At 35.1% G+C, this 20,916-nt stretch overlaps 1 protein-coding gene across 1 annotated transcript in view; it reads left to right on the forward strand.

Annotated features, from left to right (window-relative positions):
* Nucleotides 1–20,916, forward strand: part of LOC134854893 (uncharacterized) — a gene marked incomplete in the record, with an annotated part of 161,968 nt that overhangs the window by 64,301 nt on the left and 76,751 nt on the right. Inside the window, 9 exon segments of the mRNA XM_063871253.1 lie at nt 3,416–3,540; nt 4,134–4,311; nt 8,516–8,607; nt 8,941–9,086; nt 9,753–9,949; nt 10,868–11,086; nt 15,105–15,344; nt 16,523–16,622; nt 18,456–18,612. Of these exon segments, the coding sequence (XP_063727323.1) occupies nt 3,416–3,540; nt 4,134–4,311; nt 8,516–8,607; nt 8,941–9,086; nt 9,753–9,949; nt 10,868–11,086; nt 15,105–15,344; nt 16,523–16,622; nt 18,456–18,612 (1,454 nt within the window).

Genomic DNA, 20,916 nt, shown 5'->3' on the forward strand with positions numbered 1-20,916 from the left:
GTTTGGACGTATTGGTGAAATACTTTGTTGTGTAGTTGTTGTGTGTACGATTTCTTCATTTATGAAGTGTGATGGTGTCTGGATATCTTGTTGAGTAAGATTCCTAGTTCCATTGAGGTTTTCATTGTGTATGCCTGTAGAGTTTAAACTATTATTTTGCATATCGGGTAAAAATGTATTATAGTTTAATGGTGTTGCATCAATGGTTAATGGTATTACTCGTACATAATCTCTTACATAAGATATCGTACTTATTGCTTGACTTGAGATTGATTGTGGGAAGTTTATGGATGCGGGATGAGACCATTTGGGGTCCCAAACATAGTCTGATTGTTCTGTGATGGCAGTATCATCGTTTGAGTTTTGGGGTCTAAAATTTTTTCTTGCTTGTGAAATTAAATCAATATTATGTGTGAAATAATCTATTATGAACCATGCCAAGATTTTTTGTAAGTCGTGTTTTGTATGTTGTGAAACTTCATCTTTCGTGAAATTTTCTTTAATTATATTTAGAAAACTAGAGAGTAGTGTGATTTCATGTCGTACTCTTATATGTTTAGATGTTTCTGTCGGTGAGACATTTGGTATCTGGATTTCGTTTTCTAATATCGAGATATAACTATATATTATCGCAAAAACTTCATTGGTGAATATGGAGTTTGCTCTTTGTGAGTTATGATATTGGATGCTTTTTATATATTCTGAGAATACTTTTGAGAATTCTAAATCAAGGTCGTCTGTTTGAATTATATATTTACTGTGATTCTGGTTGGGTGAGCTGAATTCTATGGAGTAGATTCCGTATTGTTGTGTTAGGTTACATATATCTTTTAGATAGTGATCGATAATTTGTCTTTTGATTTTTACATCTGGGAACTCTGTTTTACATGGACTGATTCCGGGTTCAAACAAATTTAAGAGTAAATTTTTCCAAAATATATGCTGTCCTCTATCAGTGGTTGCATCTACTATAAAGGGGAAGATATCATCATCATCTGGACTTTCTTCACCTGGGGTGTGTGTTGAGCTCATTTTTTTGTTTGATGACTGTTAATATGTAATTATCAATGTGTCTAATTGGTTGATTCCAATTGTATAAATGTACTGGTTTGTGTTTATACTGCTTTTTTGTTCTTCTTTTTCCTCTTTTTGATGAATTTGAAGTTGTTTCTGAGTCAGAGAAATATAATTGATCGTGAATTGGGCAATTTTTATCTATTGATTCTTTCAGTTTATAAAGTTCGTCTAAACTGTTGGTTTCTGATTCTGAAAATGCGTTGCGGTTTTTGGAAAATCTTTTTCGTGTAATTTGTCTTTGTTTAGTTATTATTTTTCTCTTTAGTGTTTGTCGTTTTGTTCGAATGTATCCAACTGTTTGTGTATGAGGTGTGATTACAAGGTCGTATTTTTTGTTATCTATTTCACAATTGTGTAAAACGATTGTTTGTTTATTTCCTAGGTTTTTAAATGACATAAGGTTTAGGATGACGGGTGCAAAAGGCTAACCTGGGTCTATTTGTTCAGGGTTGGGGAGAAAAGTATATCGATTCCGAAGAATGATTTTATACTTTCTCGTGGCTAGTATAAGCTAAGGTGTTAACTTACTTAATCTTACTTAGGGGTAGTGATTGTGTTCAAGGGTTGGAGAATAGTAAATCGATCCACAAGGTTCAGGTATAATTAGAACGCGAGTAGTTCGTTAGATACTATTTTAAACTTACTAAGTCTAAGATTTATCCTGGGTCTGGTAAGAGGGGGGATCAAGTGAAGGATGAATAACCGAAGTTCTTCACTGTTTATCCTAATTTGAATGATTAGTTTTATTCAAAAATTTCTGTTAGTCCTGGGTTTTTAGAAAGGGTTGGATAGTGAATCGACGTTTGAGGTCGTTAGACACTAGCTAAGTGGGTGGGGGAGAACAAAATTATTCTTTTTGATCCAAGGATAGGCCTTGATGATCAAGTTTTAAATGTAATTAAATAGAAAATAATTTAAGATCCAAGGATGAGCCTTGATGATCTGGTTTTAAATTTAAGTGAATTTAAGTTTAAAATAATTTAAATTTGTGTAGAGAAAAGATTTAGTGTTTTTATGATATTAGTGAGCTTATGAATGCTGTTATGTTTAGGTGATGAAGCTGGAACAACAGGATGATTTATGATTACTTAACCATTTATTGTCATGCTACTAATTTTTATTTTGATTTTTCAATAAATATTTTTCAAACATGTTTTGTATATTACTGCAGAATTTAGGAAAACGATCTGAGATCTTTTTATCAATCGTTATTGTATATTAATAATTTTGTTTAGCGCCTGAAATGATTTTGAAGATTGACTTCAAAATTTTATGTTTGCAAATGAAAATCTAAATTCATTGCTAGTAGTATTCTAAATACAAAAGTTTGTTCTGGCTTTTGCCGAACTATCTTATAACTATATGGTAAGTTTCTGCTTTGTCGTATGTCGTCTCTGGTTCGAGGTCTTCTTCCAATTCCGGGTAGTTCTGTTATCGTTCGGAATATTGGCTCTGATCTATTGAGTCGTAGAGACATTTCGATTAAATTATTGTCGTATAACATTTTGTAAATGTTTTGTCTAAATTCTAATCTATTATTGGTTAATTCTAAGCTATTAAGGTCTTGTTCGAGACTTATGGTCGCACCAGATGAGTTAGGACCGATGGGTATAACTCATAGAGTAATTTCGGATAGGGTACACCGTCTGCTCGTCACGCTATCTTATTTTCGGCCGGATAGGTTCGTGCAACTTCTTAGTCTAATACCGATCCTAATCTTACTCTTATACTGTCTAGTCTCAGGTTGTTAAACTAGTCTCTGCTAGGCTCAATAGATCTAGGGTATACTGGTTTATTGCGGCTGCTGAAGTACTCGGGAGAGTTCAACTAATTTCTAAGTTAAATTCAAATCTCTCTGGTGCTGAAATTACAAGTAATTTCAGCACTTACAAATAAGTGGATTGTTAGTTAGATGGATCATGATTGGTTGATATTAAATACTTTACATTGGAAAGCAAATCTTGCAAGACTCTTCGAAAGGTGAAGAAGCAAGATGTATATGTATTCCTACTCCAGATTTCTTGCACGGATCTCGCAAACTTAGCATTCCAATAACACTAGAGTGTAACATTCAACCGTTATTAAACAAAAGAAAGTGTTGATTTTGTTCGCTCTGAAAACTTAGCAAGGCTTTTACTTCGCGATATCAATATTTTCCCGACAAATTCTTAAATTTTTCTGAATCGGTTGTAGCTTGAGGGAAAAAAAGCTCCAAAAATTTTTTTCCATTGGACCAATGGAAAAAAATCTCTTAAACTTTTTTCTATAATATCGACTGGTCACCTATACGAACGTTTTAGTGAATTTTTGGAGTATTATTTTGTTTCTTCCTTGTTAGCGCCTTCTAAGCCGGAGATCACAGCTCTGGAGATCAGCTCTGCAACTGGAGATGATCAAATTATGGTGTCCTGGATCAAAAACACATCAGACATCGTGACGACTCAAAGCGTCTTCAAATGGAACGTAAGAAAACAATTCTAGTCCGTTTTCTTATAGTTTCTTAATTTTTAATGCCATAATTTCTTTGCAATTGAATATCATGAAAATGGAAAGTGAAACAATCCTTTGCGTGTCCCAATAGGTGGGTGGTTCGAACCCTAGCAATAACTGTGATCTTCTCACGTGACCAATGCAGTTACAGAAGATTTTCTCATACTATCAGTTTAAAACAATCATTTAATTCATTAAGTATGACCAGCTAAAAGTTAAGTCTAATTGTAATAATTCACAGAGGATATATGAAAGGCTAGCCAGCCTGTCTAAGCATTGTTCGTTTCTAATATTTCCCCATATTCTAGACTGAGTTTTTTGTGTTGCTAAGCTCTTTCTTTTCGACTCAAGGCCGTTTTCTGCGTCTAGAACTTTTAAGTGATATCACTTTTGCAGCCGGCATCGGCCAGGTAATGGTATACCTGCAGCTAGATGTCAAGCGAGAGCTCGTCATTATCACAATCAATCACTGCCATTGCCTTTGGATGATCCTAAAGTGAACAACTTACCACTATACTAAGTGCCTCTATAATGCTAATCAATTTATATACATAATGTTTACACAGATACTGCGCAGCTCAGACGGCGGATCGACCTACGATACCATATTCGAAAATGAGACTTACCTCACCGACTATCAGTTCGACTCTGGCCTACTGCCAGCCACTCTCTATTTCTACAAAGTGCAGAGTTTCTACAGATCCGCCGCCTCAGTCGAGTCCAACGCCGATACTGCTTGCACATGTACGAGATATGCAGGAAGCCGTTCATGGGATCTTTTTGTTTACTCTATTCTATGGTATTCTATGGTATCTAATATAGAATTTCACCCCCATAAAGAACCAATTGAGCGTTTACGCAAATGTTAATTTTGCACATTGTAACTAATTATTTCCCCCAATTTAAAATAGGAGAGGGGAATAGTTAAGAGGAAACTGAATGGGATTTTAAATTGATTCAAATTGATCTCTCTTGAAAATTTCGGATCCAATTTATCGTCTAAAAGTTGCTTTGATTGATTTGAAAGGATTTTGGTAGCCTTTTAAATCTCAACAAAATCAGTTTACGTCAATTCTTATAGGTTGCAAAAAAGTTCAATTTTGTTGCCCCAAATATTTTTTAGAAAGTTATCTGTACTTTTTACAGTAATCTTCAACCTCTTGAGAAGAATTGTTCACTGCATTTAATTATTTTGAAGCCAAGAAAAGTTTTCGTCATTGTTGCAGTGGTCTTAAGCCATTCGAGAATTTTTTTCACCATAAACATTTAGTTTAAGGAGAGGCTGTAGATTTGGCGATTCTACTGTTTTACATGCCATGGTAGCTTGAGCGTAAAGTTGATTAGTCCGTAAATTAAGTAGAGCAGCAAACAAAAAGTCGAGCTCAAAATAGTTCGAGTTTGGAAGAATTTGTCACTCCTATGCCAGAAATTACACAAAACAACAAAATTGGCGAACCCTCACCCCAAATGGGAACTAAGGAAGCTATTTTTATGAAACTCAAAAGACGGGTACTAGAGATTATTGGAAACAGGAATACGAAAAACGGAACCCATCAATCCCGTGGAGGGCAAGCGATAACGCAAGTGTAAATGGCTTGTCAGAGTTTGGTAACTAGCGGTAGTAATGGGCTCAAATTTTAGCATGCTGTAGATCTAGTTAAGAGAAGCTTATGTTCAGAACCCCAGACCACCAGGACCCCCACTTCTGGTTTCATTCCCTAAGTAAACAGACCCAACACTAATTTCCGGAAGTCGTTCCTTGGCCTGAATTAACGCGGGGAGCTGAAATTTGGAGGGACGATAGATTCAACTTGCGTTATAACTTGAACCGTTTCCAACGATGGAGGGGAAGCTATTAGGACTTGAAAAAAAAACTCCTGTTGACCGGAACTAGGCAATTTACGCAAAATTTTAAGCAAAGGCATACTGGTTTTTTAGCGGCAATAGATACTAGTTCCAACCGCCGGATAAAGAACTCCAGTGAGTGAAAACTCTTCGACAATTCTTTCCATTGTAAATCGCGAATTACCAGGAAAAATAATAAAGGGCCTTTAGAATGGGATAATTTGGAAAGTATTTACGGGGTATGTATGAAAGTTGGTAATCAGTACCCCCATGAGACCCCAAAACTTTTCGAGTAATTTTGAGCCCGGATAACTCCTGGATGACTTTAGACTGACCTCTGGCGGTTTTGACACCAGAATTGCATAGAAAACCCCATGATTAACATTTGAAAATGGCCTACTTCCCAGCCCAACCCCTAGAAATAAGAATCGGTCACCTTACTAATCAATTGGGAACTGAAGCAAAAGCGGATAGAAGCAACGTTGGATCAAAAAACTTAATTCAAAATACATTTGGTAATTATTGGTTCAGCTTAGCCTAGAGAAAGATCAAATAAAAGGAACTCAACTAGACTTAAGAAAAGTAGTCTTGGAGGAAATTGGCAGTAGTAAGACCGCAGCAATAGAATCAAGTCTCCTAGTAGTATGAACGGACGGGGAATTCAAGGCTTAATTTGACCCCGGAGGTGACGTTTTGGCTTAATTTGACCCCTAATGGACGAACTACGTTCCCCTAATAGCTAGAAAGTCGGGAATGGAATAAAGTATATATGAAAATCTTAGATGCTTGAAAGGAATCAGCTACCCGTGAAAAGGCTCTCTCCCTACCCTCGGGATGTCGGAACGTCAGCGCGGTAATAGACTAAAGAATTTGGGAGGGTCACTGAGTGAAAACTGTATGGCTTATAGATTGAGTTAAACTCGAGGGCTGATGTTCATGCACATCGAAAATTTGTTGATTACGATTGTATGGCGTTTGTTTGTTGGATCGAATAGTGACATCTTCCGCATACCAGGTATCTAACAAGTGTGATGAGGTTGATAAAAAATCGAACTTGGCGCGTGGCGTGTGCTGACAAGGCAAGGACGTACCCATAAAACATGTGCAGAGGAGTGGTTTAAGCGAATGTCAGGGCTGATAGGGAATGGCGTGACGCAAGTAAAACTAAGTGTAAATAGATATAAATAACTGGAGGGTACCGGAGAGCCTCCGAAAGTTGGAACACTGATGCTAAGAGAGCGAACAGAGGACTCTTAGTTAGTAGGAGAGCGATTGAGCAAGATGAGCAGAGCAGTTGGTCCATGGAAGACACTTTTGCTTGAAGCTAGTTGAGTCTCACAGTTGTTAGTTATTTAGTTTCGCTTTTTGAATCTGATTTTAATTCCGGGTCGAATTAGTTTTGTGAGCGAGTTGCGCAGTTGGAATGGCGAGTTTGGACTCGAATCAAGCCCCAATTGACGTTTGTGATAACGAAGCGATTGAACAGAACGAAACGCGGGCTTCTTTATAGATGTTGATAAATAGTAGTTAGCTCATTACGGGCATTATAAAATGCTTTTACAATTTTTCTGACTGAGAATTTTTTGTTGTGGCCACGATTTGCTGAACTAGCTAGAAAAGGAAGAGGAGAACAAAAAAGAGCATAAATCAAGGGAGAAATTGCGTAATCCTTTGATTGGCCGATTTAGGGAGAAAAGTGAAAGCGTGCTTAAAGGAGACGACTCCCCAATATTTTTACTTAAACCCTCAAATTTTAGAAATTTATAAATTTACTTCAAACGCGTTTTGTTCCGACTTTCAAAAAAAAACGTAATATTTATGTGTGGTATGGGTTTTTTGTTCAGTCAATTTTTGGCTATCAAAACAAAAAAATAAAAATTTTTAACAAAAATTTTTTACGCCGCATCAAAGATATTGACTCCTTAAAATCGAATTTTAAAAGATATTTTAACCCCAATCAATTTTTCAAAATTTTGACAGGAGGAAAACTGCCATAATTTGTCATGCTCTGGACTAGTTCATAATCTGAAAACAAATTATTGAGTAACGTAAATTACTTATGCATGGCGATTTATCCCACAGAACAAAATTGTTCCAATCTGAATTAAGGCCATCTATTTGGTCTTATTAATTTCAGACGGCTCAAATTTTTAAACTTGATCTTTGATATTGTCCAAAATTAATAGTTTTTTAATATTTTCTTTTCCTAAAAACATTGGTTTTGATTGGCAGTGGGAACATTCAGGGTTTGCCCTGATATACGAGCAGACTTGATTTTAATCAGCGGATTTTTAATAAACGAATCAACCAAAAATTGATTTTGATTAAGTGGCAGTCGGAATGTTCAGGGTTTTGCCCTGATATACGAGCTGTTTTGCTATACTCAGCCCATTTTTGTGAAGCGAATCAATCAAAAAATCGCGTATTAGTTAATCTTTAAGTTTTTTTTCCTGTTCGTATTTTAGCAAAAAAATAACCCAAAAGTATGCAGTAACCATTTGCTTCCAATTTGCTCATTTTAATTTAGAGTGAAACGAGTCAAAAAAATCTGTATGTAGTTTTTTTGGAATTGAGTTTAAAAACATTTAAGATAAATTAGTTTAATTAATTTTCACTTAGTTTCAAAAACTTAAATTGTCTCAAATCAAAGATGCAAAAAATCACAAAAGGTCTGTTTAGACCTATGTATACTCGATTAAATTTGATTAATTTTAGTTTGGAAATATGATCAGCTTAATTTGATTTAAATTTGATCCAAGTTCGTTCTATTTGGCAGTTTATGATTTTAATGAATTTTGCGACGCTAAAATCGATCTTAATATAATCTACATACGTTTTTGATTGAACTTCAATTGAGGTAAATTCATTTTTTCAGTGCTTAATATTTCGGTGAATGTTTTAAGTAAGAATTGAAACACGCATTGTATATATTTAGAAAAAATAGGCTACCGGATCTTCCGAGAACTTATCTATGCTCCGTAGTTTCTGCTGAAAAAATACACTCCGACAAAAAAAAATATTTCAACGGCTGAGAAAATACGAAAATTGAACCTATGATTTTTGCAAAAGGTGGGATTGTTTGTTCATTTAAATTTGTGTTCAGATCCAACAAAACCTGAAAATGTGGAGATGAATACAATCAACTCTACCCACTTCGAATGCTCGTGGAATACCCCCACCGACAACGGAGACCAGGTAAGAGCAAAATCAATATACAAAAATTTTACATTTTTGTGAATTTTGAGGTTGCACAAATTTGATTTATTTTCTAAGTCTCGACTCCTTTATATTTAAACTAGACCTAAAATGTATTAAAAAAGTCCATGCATTACCCTTTTAGTATTTATAAGTTTTATGCTGCCATTTTTACGGTGGAGTGAACAATACCAGTAAGAATATACTCAAGAATACAATCCATATTCTATGAACCAGCTTTTTTCCTGTTTATGAATAACACTTTCACGAACCTTTAATTAGAAAAAACACTTCAAAAGTGAAAATATGAACAAAATTGCTTTTTTGCTGCAGCTGGCTTTCTTCGAAGTGGGCTACAATGAGTTGTCTGGGGTGCTTGTGACGAAAGATTCCTTCAGCAATATCACCTACATAGGGGACCCTACTTTCCCCAACCAGATTATCCATAATGGAGGGGTCACTTGCTACGTCAGATCCATGTGAGTAAAGTCCAGTTGTTTTAACAGGAAAAAACCATAAGATTTGCAAGCTTAAGACACTTGTACATTGTCTGAAAAGCGAGACGCTTTTATTGATCAATGGTGCTTTTTTCTAACACTTTTTGTCGTTGGTTTTGATTTATAGTAATTTAGTATCATAACTATTTTTATTTATTCGATCTTTTCGTTTTTTCTTTTCTTTGCCTTTTAGTTACAACCACTGGATTAGAATAAACTTCGTCTTCTGGTGTGTTTTGCTCTTTTGTTTTTAGTTCTTTTTCTACGCAAAATCAGGTGCCAAAAATGATCAGAAGAATTCGAGTGAAATGAATCATATTCGGTTTTTTTTTAGTATTCAAACGAAAATTAAAATTTTTGTAGAATTTTTTCAAGGTCCGCGAGAAAAACCGGCTTGGGAAAAAAGTTTTGAAACAATCGCTTTACCGCCTTATCCCCATATCGCCCTAATTGAAAAAAAAAACCGCTTTTTCATTACGAAGTCAAATTGTGAACTGGATAGGCGCATTTTTCAAAGCGTGTAGGTCAATTGAATCCAGATACAAGTCTTTAAACATATGTTAAAATTTTGGCAGCCTATGATGGAAAAAGTGCTTTTAAATTTCTGCAAACACTTTCACCTAGCATAATTTACACGGTTCTTTTTAGTGTCAACTGTTCCGACGAGGGCAAGTTGTTGAACAGCAGCTGGGCTTCCGCCCTCGGCTTCTTGGCGCCGGCAGTTCCGAGTGTGCGGAGCGAGCCTGTGTCCGACTCGGCCATTCGAATCCAGGTCGTCCCCAATCAACTCAACTACGACTGGATGAATATGACTGCCACTATCTACAGAGACGGCATATCCATCGGTGAGAATTTCTTCTTTTGCTTACGCAGGTTTACGCAACCTTTTTGTTTTTGCTCACAATTTTCTTACCACAGACTTTTTTGCAGATTAATTTGGTCGTGGATTTTGTTCAGCGAGATGTGTTAATCGGCGGATATTTGATGACAGCTTACTTCTAATCGATTTTTGTTTTGCCAATTTTTTTTCTTCTCAGAAGGTTTGATAGATTTTCTGCCACTTTTGTTGACCGGAGAGTTTTTCTGGCCGTTTTTTGTTTTGTTCACAATATCTCAAGAAACTTTCAACGGAATTTGTCGTTCAAAGTTTTTGTTCACAGATTAATTGTCATTGATATTTTGGTTCAGTTACTTTTGTTTGCTGGCTTTTTGAAATTTTCAACAAATATTGGCTGGCGATTTTTTTTGTTCTAGAAATTTTTTCACCATTTTCTGTTAAGAGACTTGCTCTTAGAGTTTCAGCTTCTATTTTTTGTTGTTGTATAATTTTCTTTTCACATATTTTATGCTGATTGATTTACAAAGAAACCTTTTTCCGTATGCAGGTTCTGTGTCACACACTTTTTTCTACTTGTTTTTTTTTGCTGAATAATGAGGTCACATGTTTTTTTATGAATACTGTGTTGTAAGCTTTTTTCCTTGTTTTGCTGTGGTATGGCCGCAGGAAGCCGCTAAAAGTTATCCGTAGATTATCCTCTTGAGAAAAATGACATGAACTATTATGACACAGCTTCTACATTCAAAAATTCATATTGCAAAAGTTTAAGTTTTATCAAAAATTCTCCAAAAATTGAATAATTCCCCTAACTAATAGGATAGGAATCTCGTTTTTCTGTCAGCTTCGTTTTGAATACTGATTACGGACAAGTTTTTAGATCTCTTTCATAAACTGAGAGAAAAAGTTTTTTGTTTTTTTTCTTCAGCTGAAGACATAGAAGCTCCCTGGATATTCGAAGACAATCTGGACGTCGAACCGGGCAAGATGTACTCGTACAGTGCCACTGTGGACCAGAACGGAAACCCCTCCAGTCAATCAGCAGGGAAACTGGAATGTGCCAAACCAGCCCAGCCGGATCCAGACAGTGTGACGGCCACTGCTGTGAACACAACATCAATCACAGTCGCATGGTCTATCGACGACGGTAAACTTCGCACCACGACCAAGTTATATCCTCCCAACCACTGCTTTTAAAAGCGACTTCAGTGGATGATGCCCACCTTCTGTAGATTTTGGAATTTTAGCCATTCAGAATTGAATACCAAACATGCAGCACACGAAGGAAATTTCAAATTAATCTCAAAACTTTTTCAAGGCAAAGTTCTTGGCCAGAACCTGGAAACTTGTCCACAAACGGTTGAGTTACGATCTAAGTAGGAACAAGACTGCTCGTATCAGGACAAAGCCATATATGTTCGAACTTCTCCGTAAGGTGCAAGGAATAAATAATCTTATAAAGAAAATTGAAAAGGGATAAAGTTTCAAAAAAATAAGAAAAAAACTATGCATTTTTTCATTTTTCCCGGAAACTAAATTACGAGGCCAAAGTGTGCACTAGATCCGGGCACAATTTTGTATCTGCATGTTCCTGGATTCCAGAGAAAAGGCTTTGAACATGTTCCAAAACGTAAGTGGATTCACTTACAAAATTTCAGTGGTTTTTGCGTACAAATAACTACCGTAAATTTTGTCGGCAAAATGATTTTTTTGCGGGTTCCGCAACGCGCAAATATAGGTAATTGTTCCGGATTCCGCAAATGTAAGCGGATTCCGCAAATCTAAGTGGATTCCGCAAACTTATGTGGATTCAGCGTACAGTTTGCGGATTCCGCCTACAATTTGGGCATTCCACTTACAGTTGCGGATTCCGCGACAACTTATGTTCACTGAACACATATATTAATATTTGCTTAAGGGTTCCACAAAATGGTTCCAGATTCCACAACTTTTGTTGCGGATTCCTCAAAGTTGCCTGTTTTTGGAGCGCTTTTGAGCAACGCAGCTTAGTGTTTTAGCTATTTGTCCGTGGAATCCAAATTAGCAGAGAAGATCAAAGAAATATAGCAATGTTGCAGATTCTGCGACAAATCTGAATTTTGCCTGTTGCGGAATCCGCTTACAATTCACAAAATGCACAGTTTGACCTCGTAATGTAATCCCTTTGCACTCTTGAGAACAAAATGATATAAATAAGTTCTAGCAAATATGAAAATTTCGGATAAGCTTGCCTCAACTCGATATCTGAGCTGCGTTAATTCACTTCTCGCGCTTTTATTGTTACAATTAAGCTAAGTTGGAAATTTTCTGCTGATGCTCAGGAATCCGCAGCAGAACTGAGGCTGAAATCGAAAAGCTTTAGAATATTCATGGAAACTTTGTCACATCCTAAGTAAGATAAAAAAAAGAGTTTTTTGAAGCATTTAAGTTATGACTGAAACCAAATCGTAGTAGATTGCAGTTGATTTTATATGTCAAACTATCGCTCAGGCTTGAAATTAGGTTTTAAACTATACAATCACACTCTGTTTTATATAAAAACCTGAAAAAATTTTTGTTCCGACTTTTGAAGAAACTGATGGAATTAATTTGCTCAGTGGTTTTTTTATCCTTTCAATTTTCGACTATTTATCCATTCACGCTAATCAATTTTGTTTAAATCATCTTAAATTATTAGTCTCCTGAGCACAAAAAACACGCTATTTTTCATTTTTTTTGCAAAGTTACGATGGCTAAAATTTGCCAATTTTAGATGAATAACGCACGTATACTGCGTGTTATTAACAAAGTGAGTTGCTGTTTTTCGACGCAGCGCTGTTCCATATTAAATCGAGGCAAACTAATTGTTTTTATTTAAAAATTTCACCAATTTTTTCAATTGATAACTTGCCACTCCGCAGACCTCATCTCATCTCAAATCCATCATTTTTCTGAGATCAAATTGAAAAGGATACTTTACCAATGATCTTTTAAAGTAATGCGCACGATATCCCTTGTGCTATAATGCGTAAGCGGCTATTCAATCCGGCTCAAAAATTGTTTTAAAATGACTACGGAGATGCTAGTTGTTCTAAGTGCTACGTTACTGTATGCTTATTGTTCCGACTTTCGATACGAAAGTAACAAAATATTTGTCCTTGGGGTGGGATTTTTTTCTTCAGACAAATTTCGACTTTTTAACTAGCCATTTTTGACGGAATTTTTTTTATCATTCAAAAAGTATTGTTATCTTGAGCTTAAGTTTGAAAAGATATTTCACCTGTGATCAAAATTCGTAAAGTTATGGGGGTTAAAAGATTGGCATTTTGACCAATTTGGGACAATTAACGCGCGATATGTTTCGTGCTATTAACGCGTAAGCGTAGATTTAATCCGTCTTAGAAATCGTTCCAAATTGGTTGAAAGAAGTTTGTTTGCCACAATTGATTTGTTACTAGAAGCTAAATTTATCACTTGGTACTTTATATGGCGTCTGGGGTGATAATTTTTCACAAAAAAGTCTCAAATTTTTTTTACAAATTTTTTTTTCATTTTTTTCTTTTTTATACATTTATTTTTTAATCTTATTTCTGCTTCATAGACCTTAAAAGACAATCGGAACATTCAGGGCTTCGCCTTGATACGAGCAGTCTTGTTGTATCTAACTGTAGTTTAATTGGCTTTATGGTGTTGAATCCAAAAAATAATTAAAAGTCAAAATATTCATCAATTTTTGTTCACAAAATTGAACACTACTCCAAAGACGTCAAGGGGTCGCTTAGGGTGTCGCCTAGAAAGTATTTGAAGCATATGCTTGAATTTGTATGAAACTCTTTTGTCGTATTTAACCACCATCTTTATAAACAATTAATTCAATTGTTGACAAAAAATCACAATGACAAAAAAATTGAAAAGCAGGCAATTTTTTGGATAGAAGTGCCGAAATTGGCTTTTTCGATTTTTGATCAAGCTATTCGCTTCAGCTCAGGCGTAAAAGTATATAACTAAAACGTAAAAAGTCTTTAATTTTCCAGTTTCGTCAGGCCGAAAGCCATGTTGTAAATTAGGGTTAAAAAAGTCAGTTTGGTTGGTAAAAGGGTCAACTACTTGAGGGTACCACTCTGTCCATCCCTTTTTTCCATTCCTGAACTTTACTTTTTTCCTTTCTCTTCTACGCAATCACTTTCTCAGAAAATCATTTATGTTAAAACGGTCATAGCTTTAAAAAAGTAGTAGTTAGATTACAATATATAAAGAGTCCAATTTATGTTCTGTGGTGCTATTTAATTTTTCCCAATTTAAACATAAAAAAGCGATGTTTCACTTGAGACATGTTTAAGAAGTCCTTGTGTTGACATATTGAACAACCAACATATCAAAGAGTTACAAACCCAATGCATCATTCCAAAGCTTTTTTAAAGTCAACGTTGTAAACTATTCTTCGTGTTTTCTTTTGAGTTTTCATCCTGATTTTTCGAATGATTTACTTTTCCTTTTACATATGATATTTTAGGAAAAATTGTAAGCATAGTTCAGTTCTCTTATCTAATTGAAGTTTAACCCTAATCCACTCAAGGTTTTCTATCAAAACGGCTAAGTCTTTTATGAAATTTTAGAAAAATTCCTTTTTTTCCATTTACTATTGTGGTCAGAGCAATTTGTAATTATCCATAGCAACCGTAAACTTATGTCTTAGCTTGTAAAAGTTCCCCACTACAAAATTATCAACAAGAAAAGTGTGGTCAACAAAAGCTAGTTGCACAGCAACAAAATAGTTTGTAACTACCTTTCTTTTGATGTTTTCTAAGTTTGACTTTAGTTTTTTTTCTAAATTATTTGTTATTTTTCATTCTTTGGGACTATAAATTTTATGCTTCCAGATCGAGTTACAAGATCCATCCGCAATTTTCCTGACCTCCTACTTCCTGAAACATTCATTTGAAATAGACCAAGTTAAGATCCTCCATTTAATTTAGAGTAAATTTGCTTAGCTTTACGTGTAGAAAAATCTATTTTGATCGGCTCAAAAATCAAACATAGAACCAAAATCGCCCCTCCCCCCAAAAAATCGTTTTTCTCCCAAAAGAAACGACCAGCAATTGACAAAAAGCGAGGTCGGATCATTCTATGTTATTTGGACAGATAAGAGACTGTTTCCGTTATAATATGTTTGTTTTTCATTGTAGGCGAAGTGGATCACTTTTTGCTGAGCTCTCAGAAGGAAACTCAAGTAGAGTTTGACGCTCTAGTTGACGTCATTCCAAATGTGACCGACTATGAGTTCACATTTAGTAACCTGAGGGCAGGCAACTGCTACACTTTCGAAATTCTACCAATCAGAGACTGCAACACTTCCGATTTGGAAGCAACATATTCAAATGCGACCAATTACACGGGAGAAGCCATCACCGTATCAGCTTGCGCACGTGAGTTTTTTCTATCAGCAAATGAAAACGTAGGTCAATTTTTCTGCCGAGATAAGAATTCTATTCAATTTGAATAGAAAATTTGCAGGTGCAACTTTTTTTAGCTTTTGAGAACCCGGAATTCACAAAAGGATTATAATTGAACATATTATTTTTATTGTCTGCTAACTTTCCAACATTTTTTGCACTTATAACAAGTCTGCTCGTATCAAGACGGAAGTTTTTCAAAAAGTCAAAATTTCAAAACTAATAGCTTCATTAATTTTTTTTCAATCACATCGGTGGAAACATTGAACGACAGTCAGACCATACTTAATGTTTTGAAAATGAACTTGAAAATTATTACCAAGATCAAAAAACATGTAGCCAAGATCATCCAAGATCTTGACAAGTTACCATGTAAAATTTTGCGAAGTTATCATGCAAGATAGTCTAAGATTCCCAAGTTACTTGCCAAAATAACCATGATACTTGGAAACAGTAACATCAGCTTGGCAATATGTTTCAAGGATGCGAGCAATCTTCTATGTTCATTCTCAAAGAAAATCTAAGAGAAAGTAAGCAAGCCAAGTTGTTTCAGATTTTCATCAAGACTAAGCAAATTAGATTGGTCGTATCCTTGAAAAATCTTGCCAAAAGGATATTATTGTTTCCAAGTATCAAGGTTATCTTGGCAAGTAACTTGAAAAAGTTACCCGATCATGCACGATCTTGCACGTACTTGCATGGTTACTTGGCCAGATCTTGGATGATATTGGCAAAAAATTGAGTGATCTTGGTACAATTTTCACTAAAGTCAGTCACATAGATTTGTCACAACTTTTCAACTGCAATAAAAATTGATTAAAAGCATCACAATTTCATAACTGCTCATTTGGTCAAGTTACTTGATTTATTTTTACAATCTCATATCCGTTGAACTATGAAGCTTAGAAAGCCTAGCAACGAATTTTATTTCTTTTTTGAAAGTTTTTTTTCCTCTAGTTTGACAATAAAATATTTTGAGAGTGAGCGAGCGCCTGCAAAACAGATAAATTTTAATTTTTCGCTGAGCTCAAATAAACCAATGAATTTGGCGGACCTACAAAAAATGAATAAAATTATGATTCGACTGTGGCGACCAAAAAATTGGGCTTTTCTTTCCGGAGTTATTGTTTGTTTCGTGTTAACTGCTCCAGGTCCCCGCACCCCTGGACTGGAGGTGGGTCCGAGTGAGTATGAGGAGATGGTGATTCACTTCAATATCACAGACAACGAGTACTCCTACCAACTATGGAGGTACTTACAAGATCCTTACACTTCAAAATGTCAATGAACGTATAGTGAAAACACTTAAACAGGTTGTGATGATTTTTTTGATTTTTTTCAAAAGTAATATTTTTTCACGCTCATGTTCGATCTTTGGCGTTTTGACTTTTGATTTCTTTCTAAATTCAATTCAAAATGGTTGGACTTTAAAAATTACGCTCTGCATTTAAGAATGAGCAAATGGCGCAAAAATTACGTGAATGTGAGTTTATGTCCGGGGTGGCTCACTCATAGAGTAATTTCAGATTAGGTACACCGTCTGTTCGTCACGCTGTCTTATTTTCAGCCGGATAGATTCGTGCAACTTCTTAGTCTAATACCAATCTTAAACTTACTATTTTATTTCCTAGTCTCAATAGATCTAGTGTAAACAGGTATCTGCGAGATAAGGTATCAGGAACTGTTCTGAAGGAGAAAGACTGTTTGTTGAATTATATTTATTCTGTTCTGTTTGCTGAAACTATGAATAAATTCAGCTATACAATTTATAGTAAGTGTTAGTTATGGATCATGATTGGTTAGTTAGAAATACTTTACAGAGATAGTTTTATCAATAATATAATTGGTTATAAATACTAGTTTTAAACTAGTTCCAAATGGTTTTTAGTTTCGAGCTAGGATTTTAACTTTTAAATTACTTTCATATATACTGTTCTTGAAACCAAAAAACTTTAAGGCCATCTAATTTTTCCTTTGAAATTCGGAGATCGATTTTCTTTTTCAAAAAACAAGTCGGTAGTTTTTTTAGGTTTTCTTGCGCTCATTGCCATTTTTTCAATTGTCTGTCAGCTTATTTTAATACTCTCAATCAAATGTGAATGAAGGACGCAAAAATGAGCCAATTAGAAGTTAATATTTCAGCTAATGTTATACCCTCCCAGCTGTTTAGTAATAAAAAAAAGTGTAGCACAACTTTATTTGTACTTTTGTGTTAAAAGGAGGGGCTCTAATGAAAACTTATTGACTGATCAGTGTTTTCTTTCATATGAAGATTAATTAATTCCAGTCGGCAGGTGTTAGGCTGAGTTTGGTAGATGATATTGTTTATAGTACGGAACTAAAATTAAATAATATTGAAATACTACAATGACAGAGGGCTGTTGTAGGTTTGCTTAGGGTGTAGGGTTTTGTGAGTTTTGAGAAGGTGGGTTCTTGAGCTCTAATAGTTTTAAGTTTTTGAGCAAAGGCCAATCTAAAATTTTCACAAGATGGGGGCGGTTTATCAAAAAAAGTAGAAAATTTTTGTTAACCTTTTTTTTAAGCCGACCATCTTGATTTTCCGAGGTCTGCCAAATCACTAGAAAGACTATGTTTTGAACAAAGTTTCTGCTCCACAAAAAAACTCTTTAAAAACAAGGCAAAAAAATGGTTTTGGAAAATTTTGCCCAAAAAGTTGCGTTTTTTCGGCTCGCGCTACCTCCTCAATAATTGCATATATTGTTTATTAGAAAAATTTTAGGATTAGTCAGACAAAAATGGATATATAGTACAAAGAGAGTACAAAGGGGAACCATTTGGTTCGGCAGAGGATTGAATCCTTGAAGGGGGAAGATCCAACCCTCCCCAAATCCTAAATCCGATACTGTCTGTGAGCTATCTTGAGTAAAAGTTTAACCGAAACTAGTTCCATTAGCCAAATGAAATTAGTCTCCCTAACATTGAGTCGGGTTAGATCATCGACTTGGGTCAAAATTAGCCTTTATATGAAAAAATCGCTGCTTAGCTCATATAGAAAAACGCTTGGTTTTGCTGCAGTTTAAAATTGAATTGACTTTTTTGAGTTCTTTTATCATTCCTTTAAAGGTCATCGTCAGTGAATGTGGAGCCTGATTTCAAGCTGAACATGTCAGATGGAGAAGTGGGCATCTTCCATGACAGACAGGACATAGAGGGGGGCTATGTCTACTGCTACAAGGGCAGAGTGACCAAGTCAGCTGTCGAGTCATATGACTCACCAGTCGTAAGTATGGTCCCATAATGGGATTATGGACATGTATGGCCTGGTCTCATATATATGCAGATGATTTTGCTCTTATATGTATGGCCATGTATGCAATCTTATGTTGGTCTCAAAAATTAGAAAAAACGCTGTAAAAAATAAGTATAATTGCCATATAATCTCATAAAAGAAGGCTCGTTTTCCCGAGGATTATCACCATAACGAAATGTTTTTTTATTTCATTCAAAATAGCCTTTCCGTTTTGAGCTCAGGCATCGCTTCAAAAGAATCAAATCAAATTATACGCGTTTTGAAGAACCCAAATTCGTTTGAATGTGATTTAATGCAAATAAACTCCAACAAAATTTGTCTATTCAAAATTTGGCTGAAAGTTTTTTTTTCACTCGCTGTTTTCAACTACCAAAATGGGCCCTGTAGTTGCATCATTGACGCCTACAATATTCTGTATAGAGGCTGAAAAAAAACACTTGCTATACTTGCCATACTTGTGTACAAAGTACATAAAGGAGCTTCCGATTTTTGAAAAAGTGAAAATTCTATTAGTTTTTTCGAAATTTAATAAAAATATTGTGGTTGTTTTTAAAAAAAATAGAGCTTACTTTCTCAAAAAATATTGAGTATTTGAATACTTTTGATTATTTGAATCGATCCAAACAATGTTAAGAAAATTAATCACAAAATCAGATTTTTGTATCAATTTTTTCGTTTATTAAACAATTATTTTAAAAAAATGACAAAGTTGGAACTTTGATAACTTTCGTCAATTGTACTGCCGCTGCTATAAATATGCAGTATGGAGGATTTAATAAGCGTAAGGAAGCAATCTAGTGGTGCCGATTTTCGAAGAAACGCAGGAAAGTATGGGCTCGGGGTGGTTTTTTTCATTCAGACCAATTCTCAAAAAAATGTCCGCCGGGGGATTGATCCATCTTCGTGATCCAAGAAGGGGTGCGCTCATCACTATCATCACTAGACTATCCTGGCCTTATGTTTGTTGTGAAATGCTCACGAACAGACTAACGTGACTATGAAAGCGCTGTGATACGTTGATGCATTATTTACGCGTGCCAAAAAATCCCGCACCACAAAATCGTTCCAAATTCAATTGAGGCAGGCTAATTGGTCTTTTAATTCCATAAAAGATTCCTAATATTCAGCTTAAACTTTATAGTTTGTCAATATTTCATTTGCCAAAAACTATTTGAGACCAGTTTATAGACAGTCGAAAGATTCAGGGCGTTGCCCTGATACGATCAGTCTTGTTTGAAAAGTACAGCAACACAGAAGAAATATAAGCAACATTGAGCTACCTGTGTACAAATGTTGGATCTTTTATTGCCCAAAAATCATTATTTCAACATCTTGAACTGAAACTATTTTGCTTCAATCTGATTGGCTAGAATTAGCCAATCAAATTTCAGTACCACCTCAGAATGTTTTCTTCAAAATTTGAAGTCGAACTATAACTGAGCCGAATTGGCCAGAAATGAAAAAAGTTTAGTAAACTAATCAATATTATTTCAAATACGCTCCAGAGTCTTACCCTGATAAGAAAAAAAATGATAACCTTTGTCTCTGCTCAAAACTCGGCAGTGTTAGAAGACGTTTTAAGAGTATAGTGATCGCTTTTGCTTTAACCAAATCAACCAGTGCTATCAGTATGTTGTTCTCAGCATTTAGTATTAAAAAATCGCAAAACTAAGAAAGTAATAAAACCCCATCTGTTCAAGTATATCAAATTTCTGCAGTAGGTGTAATTGAAGAGCTTTTTTCATAATGATTCAGTATAGTATCTATTAAACAAAATTGTTTGTATCAGGGCAAAGCATTGAAAATTCAGACTGCGGCTTAACGTGTCTAGTGTTTGGTGAAACAAATATTTTTCATTCTCTCTAAAGTAGCAAAAAAATCTCTATTTTTTCTCGGAAACTTTTGTTTTTCTGCGCAATTTGAAGTAATCACTGAGAAAAGAGAGGCAGAGCGAGATCTATGCGATAATTATGAGTAGCTATATTCCACAATTGCTACTCTGTAATACCGCCAAATTGGTTTTTTAACCGAAAATCTCGTGAATGATCTCAGTTTGAATTATAGTCGTTAGAGTAGTCCAAAAATGAAACCATAACTTTCATTATGGTTTCATTTTATGATTCATTATTATGGCAAAAAAAAGAGATGAAACATTTTCTTACACATTTGAGGCCAGGTTAACGACACTTTTCAGATAGTAACAAAAAAATTTTGTCTAAAATGTTTGAAAGACTGTGTCAAAATTTTAAACAACCATAGCATAAATATTCAGCA

The sequence above is a fragment of the Symsagittifera roscoffensis genome, chromosome 9 (genome assembly GCF_963678635.1).
Source record: "Symsagittifera roscoffensis chromosome 9, txSymRosc1.1, whole genome shotgun sequence".
Taxonomy (NCBI): Eukaryota; Metazoa; Xenacoelomorpha; order Acoela; family Convolutidae; genus Symsagittifera; species Symsagittifera roscoffensis.